This window comes from Lacerta agilis, chromosome 17, assembly GCF_009819535.1.
Source record: "Lacerta agilis isolate rLacAgi1 chromosome 17, rLacAgi1.pri, whole genome shotgun sequence".
NCBI lineage: Eukaryota > Metazoa > Chordata > Lepidosauria > Squamata > Lacertidae > Lacerta > Lacerta agilis.
In genome coordinates this window covers 7046896-7063866 of record NC_046328.1, presented here as the reverse complement: position 1 = coordinate 7063866, position 16971 = coordinate 7046896, and the positions used below count along the sequence as shown (strand labels likewise).

General features: G+C 45.3%; 1 protein-coding gene across 2 annotated transcripts in view; it reads right to left on the bottom strand.

Annotated features, from left to right (window-relative positions):
* ADGRD1 (adhesion G protein-coupled receptor D1) overlaps positions 1-16971 on the bottom strand; it is a 270128-nt gene that overhangs the window by 239877 nt on the left and 13280 nt on the right. Inside the window, exons 3-8 of one of the 2 annotated variants that reach the window (XM_033135813.1) lie at positions 16321-16404; positions 12037-12132; positions 10177-10299; positions 4894-5070; positions 3476-3730; positions 81-145 (exon numbers count right to left, since the gene is read on the bottom strand). In XM_033135813.1, coding sequence (XP_032991704.1) covers positions 81-145; positions 3476-3730; positions 4894-5070; positions 10177-10299; positions 12037-12132; positions 16321-16404 — 800 coding nt within the window. The remainder of the gene's footprint in view (positions 1-80; positions 146-3475; positions 3731-4893; positions 5071-10176; positions 10300-12036; positions 12133-16320; positions 16405-16971) is intronic. The other variant, XM_033135814.1, reaches the window with a different exon arrangement.

Here is a 16971-nt window from a genome sequence, read left to right as displayed (position 1 = left end):
TACAATTTCCAGAGTGGTTTAACAGTCGATCCCTTTTCCCATATGCAGCTCGGAGGAAAGAGATCCAGGAATGTTCCTACCATGGGAAGGGTTGCCGTTCCCTGCCATCCCCACGGAGCTGCTGAAGAAAACAAAGACTGGTCACCTAGAAACGAAAGAAAATATTAGATATAAATTGTTCCTGTGCCTTAAAATCACTGCAGTACCTGATGTAAGATTGGACGGGGGGTGGGGGAGAGAAAACTCAAAACGACCTAACACAATCCAGCAAGTATTGTCCCGGATTGAAAGAGCTGCCTGCCTGCCCTGCTTAACATGCAGAATAAACAGACGGGTAATGCAAACAGGGCTTCATAGCTACCCAGGAATCTTCAAGAGAGCTTCCTTTACTTCGAGCCACCCTGTGCATTCAGTTCTTCAAATGGGGCCCTGCTTTTAGCTGAGACATAACACTGGCTCCCTGCACACTGCAGTTTGTAAATCAGGGACAAACTACACAAGATGCCCTTCACACAACGAGCCATTGCAACAATGGCTTTCAAAGCTTAAATGGTAGTTGCAGGGTCTCCAATTCAAATGTGGATAGGGTTGTTTTTGTTTTTTAGTCATTTAGTCGTGTCCGACTCTTCATGACCCCATGGACCAGAGCACGCCAGGCACTCCTGTCTTCCACTGCCTCCCGCAGTTTGGTCAGACTCATGTTGGTAGCTTCGAGAACACTGTCCAACCATCTTGTCCTCTGTCAACCCCTTCTCCTTGTGCCCTCAATCTTTCCCAGCATCAGGGACATTTCCAGGGAGTCTTCTCTTCTCATGAGGTAGCCAAAGTATTGGAGCCTCAGCTTCAGGATCTGTCCTTCCAGTGAGCACTCAGGGCTGATTTCCTTCAGAATGGATAGGTTTGATCTTCTGCAGTCCATGGGACTCTCAAGAGTCTCCCCCAGCACCATAATTTAAAAGCATCAATTCTTCAGCGATCAGCCTTCTTTATGGTCCAGCTCCCACTGCCATACATCACTACTGGGAAAACCATAGCTTTAACTATACGGACCTTTGTCGGCAAGGTGATGTCTCTGCTTTTTAAGATGCTGTCTAGGTTTTTCATTACTAGCATGGATGGGGTGCAGAATTATTATTCTGATAATACATTAAGTCTCTATACTGTCCTTCATCTGAGGATCACAGGGTGGTATACCATTCATAAACACAAAAATATATACCATGGAAACAAACAAAAACAATACCTCCTCCCTATTTTTTTTTTAAGGCCATCGATTGTTTAATTAACCAAAGGCCTGGGAGAAGAGGAATGTTTTTGCTTGGTACCTAAGGGTGTGTAACAACAGCACCAGGCAAGTCTCCCTGGATCATCTGGCTTGTGTGCAGAAGGTTACAGGTTCGATCCTTGGCATCTCCAGAAAGGGCTAGAAATATCCCTTGTCTGGAGTCCTGGAGATCAGCTGTGAGTGAGTGTAAACAATGCTGAGCAAGGTGGACCATGGGTCTGACTAGGGCAGCTTCCTACGGGAAGTGGGGAGGGAGTCTTCAGGCATTTGCCCCTCTGGTGTGGTCCTGATCCACTTCCCCAACCTGACACCTGCTGCTCACACTGCAAGAAAAGCTTCCATGACATTATTTTGTGTGGTTTGGGGGGGTCTCACCTAATTTGGCTTTGGCAACCAATGCACTTCATTCTTCAGGAGCAGGCTTCCTCAAACTCGGCCCTACAACTCCCATGATCCCTAGCTAGCAGGACCAGTGGTCAGGGATGATAGGAACTGTAGTCTCAAAACATCTGGAGGGCCGAGTTTGAGGAAGCCTGCTCAGGAAGGAGCACTTCCAGCTCCCGACACCAACCCCTCCCTGCATTCCACTGGTGCAAATTCTCTTTTGCATTCCCTTATTTCTAAAAAAGAAAAAGCATTGGGTTCCCCCCCCCCCTCATGTTCTTTATTTCCGAACGACACACCGTGAAAGGTACAACAGTGGGTGAAGTTGGGGTGTGGAATTCAAAGGAGTGGGGATTGTGAGAGGAGAAAACGGGGGGAGGGGAGGAATAATAAAAAAAAGATTGAGTGGTATTTGTGGGAATTATGTAAGCAATGATACACTTAGGTAATCCAGTTCTGTTTGTTGAATCGGCTAGTATTAAAAGTCATCCGTAAATAACTGTGCAGGCAAACCAACTGTTCTAGGAAGCATTTTCCTGGCACAGTCTTTTAAACATAATCTGCTAAGAGATGGGGCCATAGCTCAGAACCACAGTGCATGCTTTTCATGTAGATGGTCCCAGGTTCAATACCTGGCGGCATCTGCATTTAAAAGCCGCCTGAGGCAGATAATGGGAATGAACTTCTTTCCTGAGACACCCTGGAGAGACACTGCCAGTCAGAGTAGACAATACGGGGCTGGATGGATAAATACCCTGACCCAGTGGCAGCTGGTACCCACTGGGGCTGGTGGGGTGGAATGCAGGAAGCCCAAACTTCAAGTGGAGCCAGAGCCAATGACAGGCAATGAGTCCAAATGTTGCCCCCACCCTCCTATATTCTAAGCAAGCAATCCTGAAGCCAAGCAGGAGGAAACTGACAAGCAGTTCCACCTCTGGGGACCAGTTGCGTACCTTCCAACACAATGCAGCAGACTAGATCTGGAAATCCATCTTCTGGGTCTGCACTCCCATGTGAGTCAAGTGCCCCACACCAGATCATGGCCTCAAAATAAGGGTTTTTTCTGGGCACAGCACCCCAAAACCTGTGTTTTTGGGTGCTGTGCCCAAAATTGCACGAGATTGTGGCAGCCATTTGAGACACTGTCCACTCACAGGGGAAAAAACAGGACGATCCATTTTTTCCCAGGACAGTTGACACATATGTCAGTTGTAAGCAAGCAGGCAGGCAGGTGTGAGCTACCTGAGAGACTGGAGTTGATGGGAAAATTCCTTGTCCACTCTAATGAACCAGCCTCTGCTGGCCTGACCTGATGTGTGTTATCTGTCGCATGAATAAAAATAATAAAAAGGCCATGTGCGGTAACTACTGTATGATCAATACGAGTGCCTTCTCTTTTCCACTTTGGAAGTGGCAATCACCTCTTGTTACCGGTAATCTTAAAGTTTGGTGCTTTATCGGCAATGAAACAATCTATGGCAGCCCACCCCAACTTGGTGCCTTCCAGAAATTTTTGTATTATGACTCCCATTATCCCTGACCATCAGTCACGCTGGCTGAACTGGTTGGTTGGTTGGATTGATTGATTTTCTGGTGGGAATTTCAGTCCAAAATTTCTGGGCGGTACTACGCTGTGGGTGGCTGATTTGCATTCAACATGCACTCATTAACATTTTGCAACATGCAACATTCTCACTTTGTCTAGAGTTTGCAAAGCCCTAGTTAATGGGGAAGGTCATAGAGAACATTGGTACATCTCTTCTGGACTGCATGCAATCCTTTCGGGGGGACACCATTTCCACTTACCTACGGCAGCAGTAAAATACTGCTCAATCTCATTGGCCGTGAGCACTCTTTCCCATATGATAAATTCATCAAAAGCCCCGTTGACGTAACGCTTAGCCTGGTCACCCTCTGACCCTGTCAACATGTTTGAATTAGACTCATCGTAGCTGTAGAAAAGTGTCCCCTTTGGATCAGTGGTATTTAAGGTTCCATTGACGTAGACTTTCAAGCCGTCTTCAGATTTCCAGGTAAACAGAACATGAGTCCATTGGGGACCTGAATGAAAAGCACAGAAAGCTAGTGCAGACACCATGACTCTATAAACCCATCTAAGAACACAATAAGAGCCTTGCTGGATCAGCCCCAAATCCCTACAGCAATCTGTTTCCCACAGTGCCCAACCAGATGGTTATGGGAAGCCCATAAGCAAGAGGATAAGAACCCTCTCCCCCTGTTGTTCCCCAGTGACTGGTATTTTGAGACATGTAGGTATCTGGTCTTCAGGATAGTAGATTGCCCTCATGACTAGTAGCCACTGATAGCCTTACCCTCCATGAATGGGACTACTAAAATTCATTTTCCTCTACTCAAATAGATTCCCTCTCATTGTTAGGTTTCTATCTGCTGGATCTTCAGGCTCTATAATGTTATTGTGTAGGTTGGGAGATGATGGGTTTCTGCAAATCTTAACTGCTATGCATGCAATTTGAGGTAGGGGAATATATTATCTCAATATAGTACAGTACCGTGTTTGTCTATTCCCCACCCCCTTTAAAGGCATCCAAACTAGAGGCTATCACAAAAGGTATCAATGAGTAATTAAATGATGCAGTTCATTATGTGAAGAAGCAGTCCATTTTGTCTTCCCTAGATCTATTGCCAATCTAATTCACCAGGAGGAATTAATGGACTTACATTAGTCAATTCCAATGGGTCTGCTCTGAGTCAAACTAACATTGGATGCAGCCCTAAGTTCCTAGCCTGTATGATGTTGCCTGGTGAACTCTCGGAAGCTGAGTAAGATTTCTAGTGCTCAGGAGGGTGAGGTTTCAGTACTCTACATCGGCGAATAATGGAACTAGAATTGTGCGGATAAGCACAACTATTCAACTTTGCATCCTTTGTGCAATTTTGGCAGGCTACAGAACTCAGCTTTTCTCAATGCAGAATTTTGGCAAACTTAAGTGCAGACATCCCCAAGAATAGCTGCATAATGGAAGGGAGAAGTTCAAGAGATGTAGCTTTTTCCCATCACAATGCAATGGGAGGGAAAGGATCTATGCTTTCAATACTCTCTTCCTTGCTAGGCGGTTGTTAAAGGCAGAAGAGTTCACCTTTTAAGACCCTTTGAATGTGACCTTTTAATGTAAAAATACATTTGCTATAGTTCACCACTAAATTTCAATGAATCCATACAGACCTGAAAAATCCAAATTTACCTGGCGGAATGAAATCGGCTTCCCACTTCTTTGAAATCTGGTGGTTAAAGAGCTCTATAGACCCTTTGCTTTCACTGAAGTAGACTTTAAATCCACTGGAAAGTACCTGATCCCCGTATGCAGGAGGGGGCTTAGTCTGCTGCTCCTGAGTCTTCCAGAAAAAAGAGAAGGTTACACCTAAAAAATGGCAAAAAGAACATGAACGGTCTGTGAGAAGATAGATGTGGAACTGAAGTTCATCAGAACAGAGGTGGGTGCGGGCCCCCCTTGAGCAGGGCACACCTCAGTTGTGCTTCCACTCGGAGCCCTGCACTGCCTGTCCCCCTGTTGCCTTTCCCCAAAGGAAAGTTCAGCTTGGGGATGGAGCAGGGCCAGCCCTGTCGTTGGGTGTAATGGTTGGGTCTCTCTCACAGAAGCGAGACAACTCCAGCAGCAATTAACTCAAGTTTATTGCTCAAAACACACAAATCACTCTGGAACTCAGTCACTCGGCGTCTGCTTCCAAATTAACTGTTGCCGAGTCTGAGTTCCGCCCCTTCCTCTTCCCACATTTAAAGTCCCCCTTGGCTTCCTTTCCTGTTCACGCCTCTCATTAATTCTGTGCGTCATGGGATGGGCTATTTCCGGTGGCCCTCCCACTGAGTCCGAGCTTAAACTCATAGCTGTCAACCTTCCCTTTTTGTGGGAAATTCTCCTATCAGTACTATAGTCTATAGCAGTGTTCCCCAACCTTGGGCCTCCAGCTGTTTTTGGCCTACAGCTCCCATCATCCCTGACCACTGGCCTTGATAGCTAGGGATGATGGGAGCTGTAGTCCAAAAACAGCTGGAGGCCCAAGGTTGGGGAACACTGGTCTATAGTATAGTACTGTTGGGGAATTTCCCACAAAAAAGGGGAAGGTATGCTTAAACTGTCAGTCTGTGTCTTCCCTCTTGAACTCCCCCCTTCCTTCTCCTTGTTCTTGGAGCTCAGGCTTCTACTGCAACTAGGCTGCTCCTCCCTCTTTCCTTATTCCTACCTAATTACCTCCTCCTGTCTCTCCAAGCTCTCCCCCTGCAATGGGACACAGCTGACATTGGGTAGAGTGAGGCAGCAGCCTCAGAAAGCAGATGCTGGGGAGGTAAGGGCAGAGAGCAGTTTCGGTTTCTCCCAGTTTCTCATTTTTCCAATCTTAAATTCAGATTTTCACATTTCCAAACCAGTTTGCAATAATAATAATAATAATAATAATAATAATAATAATAATAATAATAATAAGGTTCTCGTGAAAATGAGCCCCACTTAGCACAGCCAGAGATCAGGGATGATGAGATCTATAGCCCATGGCATTTGGGAGGCAACACATTGGATCAAGATGAGTTTTGCGGTCATCATCAATTTATTAATCACCTTACACAGAATAGTCTCGAGGCAATGTATCATTTTGAAAAGCAGCAAATAAATAAATAAGGCACACACAGAACAGCAGATACATTTAAAACTAAACTAGGAAGAATGAAAGATAGATACTCATGGGAAAGGCCCACTCAAAGCTGGGGAAGATTCTCAGAACACAAATGCCTTCAATTGTTTCCAGAAAGAGCGAATAGTGGACAAAGACTCTAGCCCACAGAAATGTATAATTGGAAGAGGACCATAAAGTTAATCTAATCCAACCCCTTGCGATGCAGGAATCTTCTGCCCAATGTGGGGCTCAAACCCACAACCTTGAGATTAAGAGTCTCAGGCTTTACCGACTGAGCTAGGGACAGCCACGTTAAAAGCCCTGCTCTGACTTGCTGTGGCTTCTGGGCTCTTTAGAACTTGCAGGAGAAACTTTTACAGGTGGGTAGCCGTGTTGGTCTGCCATAGTCAAAACAAAATCGAAAATTCTTTCTAGTAGCACCTTAGAGACCAACTGAGTTTGTTCCTGGTATGAGCTTTCGTGTGCATGCACACTTCTTCAGATACCAGGAGAAACTTTGCCACAGACCACAGCAATCTACTGGGTGCATGAGGGACGAGGCAATCTCTGAGTTCCTGGACCAAGGGACGAGGGCTGCATCCACCAGGCAAACGTCCGCTTGCTGATATTCCCTGCATTCTGCTCCAGTCCTTTCCGCAAGGGGGGGAATGTGTGGTTTTGCTAGCATTGTTGATTATTATTTTAGGCCTGCTGAGTTCGGTATTTCTGTTGGTGGAGGGAAGCATGCCGTCAGGCTCAGAATGGAAGGTTGCCAAGCTGAGCTACAGTTGTGGTGCCTCCTCGTTCTCCAGGAATTTCAGCTCCAAGTCTGACTGACTAAGCTCTCCCTTGTTCACACCCTACATTGATAGGACAACAGACTGAAGGGTTGAGTTTCATGAAAACGTCTCTTCCCTTTTGCCAAAGCCATCTAAATGTCAGTCACTGTCAGTGGGAGGGGTGGGGGACAAGCAGGGACAGATGAATCCATCCATTTTGTAGGAATTGGTGAATCTGTCAGTTTCAGTTCTTTCAGTTTCTCATTTCCCCAATGTTTAAATTCATTCCTCTGCATTTTTGCAGCAATTTTCTTTTCTTTTCTTTTTTAAAATCCTGCTGAAAATTCTTCATCATTTTAGTGTGACTTTCTCCTAATAAACACATTTTTGTATGCAGTTTTTATTACTGTACACATTCATGTAAGCAATTTCTCCTCATACAATGCATTTTTGTATGTTCTGTATATTCCTTTTTATGCACATTTCCCCCTAAAATATCATTTTTTTGTAAACACAGTTTGATTCGAGAACTGCATTGCAAAATTCAGGTAAATGCAATATGCACATTTTGCATACAACTGTTTGCATACATGTTTCAGAATGCTCAGATTAGCTAGATATGCCTTTAAACGCAAGATCACCCCCCAAAAAAAATCCCTAGAGGAGGGGGAGCTTTTGTGCACCCTAGACAAGGAGTTCACCCTCACACATTGCTAGATTCCTGGAGCTACTTACCAGGGAAGACCCTTGTCACATACAAATTGCAGTTGCATTCCACACTGGAATTTTAAAAAGTAAAAGGCTACCATCCTAAGCATGCTTGATAGACACCCAAGCATCTTCTTTTAAAATGGACAGAGTTGTTCAGGCTGTGTTCTGCCCACCTGCCTGATGTTGGCAATAATAATAACAAGAATAATTTATTATTTGTTCCCCCCCCACTGGTGGGTTGGCAATGATGTCAGGCTGCATGATATTCAGGCAAGCCAGCTGTGATGGGTTGTAGCTACCTAAGTTTGATGGTGATGAGCCAGGTGAGGTCACCTGTTCACCTCTGGTGGAGCAGGAGGCATTGAATTGGTGCATGTCAAGAGAAACAGCCTGGGGGCTCCTTTAAGGGACATTTGAGGGTGTTGCATCAAGACCCCAGCCCAGTTCAGGGTTGCCCTGTTTGCCACAAACATACCAAAGTTGCAGGTTTGACTCACAGTTCAGCTGTAGGCTTGAACTTCCTACCACTTCTGAAATGTTCTTCCACCATGGTTTCTCCCTGACAATTATATGGGTGTGTGAGTTTCCCCATCTCCTTTTTCATACCATTGTTACTCGCCACACAATGCAGTGTTTGAATGCCTTAATGATCTTGCTTGTGAGCCCTGGGATGGCATGATAAACATTTATCCAGAGCCTTACATTATCCTCGTCATTAGAGAATGAACATTGCCAGACCGAGAGGTTTTTATTTCCCAAATGGTGTGCTTGTGTGTGTAGGAGAATATTCGTTATACACGCAACAAAATGTGCCTATAACAGCAAACAAATCCCTCTGGCCTGTCGAGATTAGATACAAAGGAAAATGGGTGGGAAGAATGGGTTGCACAGGCTGAATCCATTGGTCTGCTGCCTCCTTTGCCCCGGTTGGAACCAACAGCTCTTTGGTTCCTCACCTTCTGGAACCCTACATAATTGGGGTTCTCTATCATGTGGGAAGCCACAGTGAGTGGCGGAGGAGCCCCACATCACCCAGTCAGTCACATTCCATGAGATGGTGGGCATCAAGGATGGTGGCACAAGAGGTGCATGTGGGGTTTGCACGTGAGCAGGACTTAGGTCATTTCAGAACAACTAGAAGGGACTGTGTGTGTGTGTGTGTGTGTGTGTGTGTGTAAAGGACATCAACAGAGAGGCTGTGACTCCGCCCACCGCCAGCATGCTGCCAACCAATTACTTCCAAGGGAATGTAGTCCTTGGCAGGGGGGGAAGGTTGTCCTCCATTATCATGGCTTAACCCCCCTCAAGAGGTTGCTATGACGTTAAAACAGAGACAAACCCCTATATGCTAGACTCCAGAAGAAATCGTGGGAAACCAATTGATTCTTTTCTTTCTTTTTTTCTTTAAAGTGTTAATGACTTTCTTGAAGTGAATTTTTTGGGGGATTGTTCTCCTGGACTGATTGCTGACCAGAATAAACTTACCATAGATCCTTAGAGAGATTCAGGCCAAATATTGTTCCTAACCAGCAATACTTATAACTTGAGAGATCTAATGCAGTCCTAAGGGGGTGGTGCTCAGCTGTGATAGTGCTCTGAGATATGAGTCAAGAGAAGGATATTAAAATACAGGGAAGATGTCTCAAAACACAGTCCTCCAAGACAAACTCTTTGTGGAATTTGGTTGGGGAATTTCTGATAGCAGTCATCTTCTTTCTTTCTTTTTTCCTTTTTAGAAGCCCGTACTTAAATTGCAACAAGAAAACTGCATCAGTAATTTTGATAAATTTGTATTTGCATTTTCTAGGCAAATAATCTGGATCCGATGGCCGCTTCCCAGGTATGACTCAAGTTCTATTGTGTGTACTGTATAATCCCCCCTTCTACCTGGCCAATCCCCCTGGCAACACCTCCCCAGCCGGGATTGGGCAGCTGCTAGAGTAGGTGGAGTCCACAGGTATCCAACCTGGGAAGGCATTGCAAGACCCAACAGCCAGGAGCTGCACCGTGATCCCAGGGGGCTACTCGCGACCACACAAAACGCGCACCCCATTTGATGTGGGGAACGTTCATTTTAGAAGCCCATACTTAAATTGCACCAAGAAAACTGTATCAGTAATTTTGATAAATTTGTATTTGCATTTTCTAGGCAAATAATCTGGATTTTCTTTTTCTTTTTCTTAAATTAAAATGGGAGGTTGCAGAAAATACACATAATTAAACCTCAAAAGAGTTGGTGATGCCACTACTCCTTTCAGCAGCCCTCTCAGGATCCTCCTCCCTTTCTCTGGGAAAAAGTGAGATAAAGGAATATAATGGAGACAATGATGACCGTGGCTTTGTACTAACCTTCAGGTTCACAGAATTCCGGGTTAACAATGCAAGAGTTTTGACTGCTTCCAAAAAGGAGGAAGGTCTTTCCTTTAACATCTGGGATGCAGATGCCTTTGTTCACTATTCCTTCTACAATATCTACCAAAGGAGGGAAATTGTTTAAATGATACATTTATTTACTTTTAATAGCCTTGTCAGTTCAAACAGCCTAGGGATACAACTCAGGCAATTTTAAATAGCTTTCATCCTATTCCCCACCCCTCATCCCCAGCTCTATGGGGCCTCAGACCCACCCAATGACCACTGCAATCCATCTCACTCCTCTGCATCCTCCCAATGCTATTCAGACCCTCCCACCCCCCGAGTACTCCATACATTGCAGAAGACAGTGCACTGCTCTAAATGTATAGTGCACATAGGGGTCTAACACTTTAAACACTCATGTCATTCCCCAGAGAATCATAGGAAACATAGTTTGTTAAGGGAGCTGAAAGAGATCCTCTATTCTTCTCCCAGAGCTAAAATAACCAGAGTTCCCTGCAAGGGGGCTCTGGTTATTAAACTACCCTGGGAACTGTAGAACTGGTAAGGGATATAAGAGGGTCTCCTAACAACTCTCAAAACAAAAGATCGTTTCCAGGATCCTTTGGAGGAAGCTTTGACTGTTTCAAGTGGTGTGGTGCGGTTTTAAAGGCATGGAGCAGATGGGGTCTTAAGAAAGTGGGTAGCCAGTCTTTAACTTTGTTCTGAGATGCAGAGGAAGGTGGAAGCTCCCGTCTCCTGAGTTTTAATAGCAGCCTTCTGGGTGGGGTGGAGCTGTGGCTCTGCCTTCCCCACACCAGGAGCTTACCTAGATGGAAGGGTATTGGTGAAGGAGAGCTCTCCCACTGAGCCAATCCAGTGCTTCTAACCATTGCACTCAGGCAACCCCAAACTCATTTCTGGGGGACTCACAAGGTATGGCTGGGGGCTCTGTTGTCTCTCAGCTTCTGCCCCCTGCAACTGGCAGGGCCAATAAGGGCCCTTAAACATTACATTGCGATTCATGAGCCATAGTTAAGGATTATCTGTAAAGCGCAATGTAAAACCATGGCTTGAAGGAGGTTTTCATTTACCGTGGTTAACTGCTACATGTGCGCCAAGCTAACCATGGTTAATGCAATTTCCATGTCTCTCTGCTTTCTCTTCTTTTTGAGGTGCCAAGTAGATGGTATACAGTAGATACAACTTGAGGTATACAGTAGATGGTTTCTGGGGCAGCAGAATGCAGTTTAGCAAACCATGGTTTCACAGTATTTTTGATATTGTAACCAGAGTTAAGGCCACGACCCTTGGTTAGACCTAATCATCATCCTGTTTTGTCTCCCCTGAACCTACTGGAGAATCATTTACTACAAGTTGAAGTATACAGTAGATCAGGCATAGGCAAACTCAGCCCTCCAGATGTTTTTGGCCTACAACTCCCATGATCCCTAGCTAACAAGACCAGTGGTCAGGGATGATGGGAATTGTAGTCCCAAAACATCTGGAGGGCCGAGTTTGCCTATGCCTGCAGTATGCAGCTTAGCAAACCATGGTTTCACAGTATTTTTTGATACTGTAACCAGAGTTAAGGCCACAAACCATAGTTAGACCTAATCATCATCCTGTTTTGTCTCCCTTGGACCTACTGGAGTATCATTTACTGAAGCTGCATACCACAAAGAGACTCCTTTATACTCTGTATTGAGAGGGATAATTTCCACTTAAAACCATACAGATTTAAAATATTTTTTAAACAAAAACGGTGTCTGCTTTAAAACCACATCTAGCTTACAGCATTATTCAGAATGGCCCGAGAGTGACAAATGCAGAAGAATCATACTGAATCCTCACCTACAGTTGCAGAGAAGTTAGAGTAGGCAGAATCATTGGTATATACAAAAGTAGAATTATGGGAAGGAAGCACAGTGAAGTTGTGGAATCTTAAAGCTGGGTGGAACGACAAAAGACAAAAAAAAAAGAGTGAGAGAGAAGCAACACAATGAATAAATGCAAGATGAATATGAATCAGCCAGTCTGTATCTCTCAATGTGGGGAGTGAACAGTAAAGTACTGAAAGCTCCTCCCGGGGGAATGTACCCAGATTGGGGACAGCGAGCACATTCAGCAGCAGATGGCTTGTTGGGGCAGAACTGCTTACCAGGAGAGAAAGGAGGAGGTGGCACGGAGGGTGTCGCGGTGCTAATGTACTGGCAGGCACACTGGATTGGTTCCATTGATGCATTTGCCCTGCACCACCTGCCCTGCTGCCTCGCCCTTCCGGTAAGGAATGAACACTCACCTGCCAGGAAGTCAGCTAAGCACTTCCAGCCCAGCCCATCAGCTGAGCACATCCTATCCCACGTAGAGCATGGGTTTGCCCAACCTAAGACTTACTTTTCTCCCGAGGGGGTAGAGAGAGGGACACAGAACAAGTCTTATGTTTTGTCACAGAGCAACCTCCAATTAAAGAAAGAGTGCTTGTTTTTTGGAACGGAGGGAGGAAATCTGATTAAGAAAAGAAAAAGCATGATGGCCAGTTCCTCACCCATCAAGCATATCCTTTTTAAAAAAAGAGACATTGCTTCCAGCTCCACCCACCTGGCCTCTCCAGGTCTGCCATGCTAAGCTGGCTCCCTGGCTCAAGGTGGAATTTTCAAAATTATCATCACTCTTATCATGCAAGCTCACCTTTCGGGGGGGGAAGGGGGCAGTATCTCAGGTCATTTCCACACCATACATTTAAAGTACTCTTATACCACTTAAACAGTCTTTTGGGGATTCTTCTCCCCCAAAGAATCCTAGGACCGGTAGTTTGCTAAGGATGCTGAACTCACAAACCTACCATTCCAACAAGCTGCATTCTTTCATAACCTGCATCAGTATTGGAATTGTTTTTAAGATGTCAAACCACTTGTGTATTCGTCGCCCGGGGCTCCTTTAGGAGGAAGAGTGGGGCATAAATTAAATAAACAAACCAATTCCAAGCACCCTCGACAAGCCGCAGTTTCCCCATGGATTCCCCGCAGCTGTTAAAGTGGTATAAGCATGATTTATATGTATGGTTGGGATCTGACCTAAATGACAAAACATCTTCCAGGTCCAACCCCTGCCACATAGTGGTGCAGCAATAAAACGGCTAGCACGTTTTCAAAGCGAAGCAGGATCCGGTATGGTTTTAAATTGGATGGGGGACCACGTGTTGAGATTCCTGCACTGCAGGGGGTTGGACTAGATGAGAATTGGGGGTCCCTTCCAACTCTACAATTCTAGGATTCTATGATCTCTAGGAAAGACCCCTGCCTGGAACCCCAATTGTCTGCCAATCAGTGCAGACAACACTGAACAAAGTTCTAAAAACTTTGGTGTTCCCCCCAAAAGGCAACCAACACCTCATTTGTGTGGATGGGTGGCGCCATTTGGGCTAAATAAGCAATGGCACTCACAGCTCAAACAACAGAAAGAGAGAGGATGGTACTGGCGCTTGACTCGGGAACTCCCCTGTAGATCAGTGGAGGCCAATTCTCATCGAGACTGGTGAGACTGGAGGACCACAGCAGGTGGAGTCAGATCCAATGACAGCCAGAGCCAGTTAAGTCTGCTTTCACTCCCATCCTCTGTTGAGTGCCACAAAGGCAACACCAAGAGCAAGGCAGAGGAGGCTAACAACCACTTGTGGCACCCTGTGGTCTGGTTGTAAATAGGAAGACAGGAGGACAAGGGTACAGTGAGGTTGGTGGGCCAGTGCCCCACTGGCACCAATGGACCCAAACTCCACTGATTTCATAGCAAATAGTCATTTAAGTGTTCCAGTAAAAATTTTACTTGCTGATCCACTATTTCCCCCCTACAACACAGAGATACCTTGCATCAAAGTCACCTCCAAAATGTGCATATATATATATATATATATATATATATATATATATATATATATATATATATATGACTTCTATCTATCTAATCTATCTATCTATCTATGCATTTATCTTGAAAAAAGTCAGTCTGGTGACGCTGGTATCTGCAGAGACAAGCAATTGAGAGATACAGAACTGGATTTACAGTCACACAAAGATTTCAACAAATGAAATGGATTAACATGAAATGCAAGCTTATGACGCTCTGAGGATTGATGAGCAGAAAACATGGAGTGAAAAAACACAACTGCGTGGAACTTATGGCGGATGAGAAGGCTGAATTAGGTGGGTACAAGTAAATAAAACCTGAAAGACTCTTTGGCTACCGAAGGAAGAGATGCATGTAATCAGAGAGTGATATCAATGCAGCGATTTCATCCAGACCTTCTAGGACAGGGCTGAAGAGCCAGGCGGCCTCCGGATGCTATTGGACTACATTTCCCATCAGCCCCAAACAGTAAGGTCAATGGTCAGGGATAGCGAGAGCTGTAGCCCAGCAACATCCAGTCGGCCACAGGTTCCCCATCCATGTCCAAGCAGGTTCCCTGCTGTTATGACATTACACAACCAAAACAATACATACAGCCCCGTCTTATTACTGTCTACTCAGAAGTAAGGCCTACTGAGTTCAATGGCACTTGCTCCTGTGTGAGGCATGTGTAGGTTTTGCAGCCTTAGTCCTGGTTCACATATGCATGCTTCGCAGTGTTAGAAACTCAGATATGCAAGCTAGGCACCAAATGGCTCCTTAAACCAGGGTTACAGATGCCAAAACAGAATGCCTAGCTGCCCATTTGGGGGGCAGAGAGCTTGAAAGTTGTATTTTTCAATATGACTTTTTGGTTCCTGAAGTTTGTTCCGATTGTGCAGGTAAAATATCAGAGACAGAATTCCAAAGAATGTGTTGCTGGTGTGTGGAAACAGCCAAGATCCTGGGACCTCCAGACGGTGGAGATGTCTGTGCCACCCTGACATCTGGGCATGTTCAATTGGTCGCAAAGTGGCCGATAGCCAGATGCAAAATGCGCCTGGCGCCAAGCAAATTTTGACCACTGCATGTTCATTGCTCGTTGGATCAAGGGGTAACTTGTTGTATTTCTGAATGAGGCTATCAGTTGCCATAAAGAAAAGTTTTAGATCATGGGAAGTTGTCACAGAATCAACACATTTCATTGGAGAGGGTGGGGGTCCCTATTCATATATTCGCCTGCCACCTTTAATGTTCAGTCTTAATGGAAGATGAAGTGGTCAAAGGACTTCTGAACTTTACCACTTCAAGTGGTGGTGGTGCTGAGATATGACTGAATACTACACATTGTATGTGTTGGGTGAATGACTCCACACAGAAAACTAGCATGTCCGGAGAGAAGGTTTAGACCAGGACACACTTCTCCCTGACATGCATCTTTTTATGAGCATTCAACACACACATGCACCCTGAAGTCAAAAGTGGTTCTGTCCAAACCTCCCTCATTGCTATTTCTGCTTCTGTGGACCAGCCTAAATGCTGGATAAATCTCATGATGGGGTACCAAGTCAAGTGCGATTCCCATGCATTTGTGAACCAGCCTGGGGTGCTTACGTTCCTAATCCAAACACAGACCACAGGGAGCATCATCAGAAGGCAAAAGGCATGCTTTGTGCCTATAGTTACATAACACACACAAAAATCCAACCACAGTCCACAAACACAAATGAGTTTCAGTGCGGGATCTAAAGGACAGCATGAACAAAAGCCTTCTTGGGATTGGGGGATGGAGGAAGACCACTTTCAGACATGCGGCAAACATGCATTACCCCACAGAGACCCCCCCAATACCCCCATACTGTGTTAATAATGCATAGCTTTATCCCATGTGGTTTCCATGTGATGGAGGCACCACTTGGTATTGCACCAAGCACAGGAGTAATTTTTAAGAACGCACAACACAGCTGGTTAGGTATCATTGCCACTGCAAACCCAGCAGCAATGTTTTAGTTTGGCTCATGAGGTTCCCACCAATATTGTCTTTGAAAGCTTAGTTCTGTGTGGGTCACCAGCCCGCCTCTTCCCCCCACCAAAGATCAATGGAGTGTGTTTGAAATGCCAACAGAAAAGGTCATTTGGGTGCAAAACATTTGCTGGGCCAATTGTTTCTCAACCTTGCTTTCTTACGCTCTGAATTTCATAAAGATTTAAGTCACTCTAAAGGGAGTGGGGAATCACCGTTCTTCGATCTACCTCCATTGGCGTCTCGGAACTCATGGATTCCTTCCACGGCCCCCAGGGGCCAATAATGCGATGCTTGGGCCAGGACATCAAAACCTGTCAAGAAAACACAATGTCAAGGACTGCTTTGAAGATGTCTTCCACAGGGAGTGTCTAATACAAAGTCTGACCATTGAGTACATCTAGTTCAAGTATTGTCTACACTGACCATCAGCAGCTTCCCAGGATTTAAGGCAGTGTGGTAGAGTGGTTAGAATGTCAGACTGAAACATGGGAAACCGGGGTTCAAATCCGCCACTCCAGCCTTGAAGCTCATTGGGTGACCATTGGCCAGTCCCTGTCTCCCAGCCTAACCTACCCCACACAGGGTTGTTGCAGGGGGCAAAGTGGGGAGAGGGAGAGCCATGTGTGCCACCTTGATCTCCTTGGAGGAAAGGTGGGAAAGAACTGGAATAAATAAATAAACCCTATCTGGAGAGACCAAGATTTGAACCTGGGACCTTCTGCATTCAAAGCAGATGTTCTGCCACTGAGCTACAACCCTTCCCTTGAGCATAATGGGAATAGGATCCACTCCTCTCCAGCAAACGAAGCAACCACATATTGGTTCCCTTATTACTATTTTCCATTTCATTTCATTTCATTTATTTATTTTATTTGTGA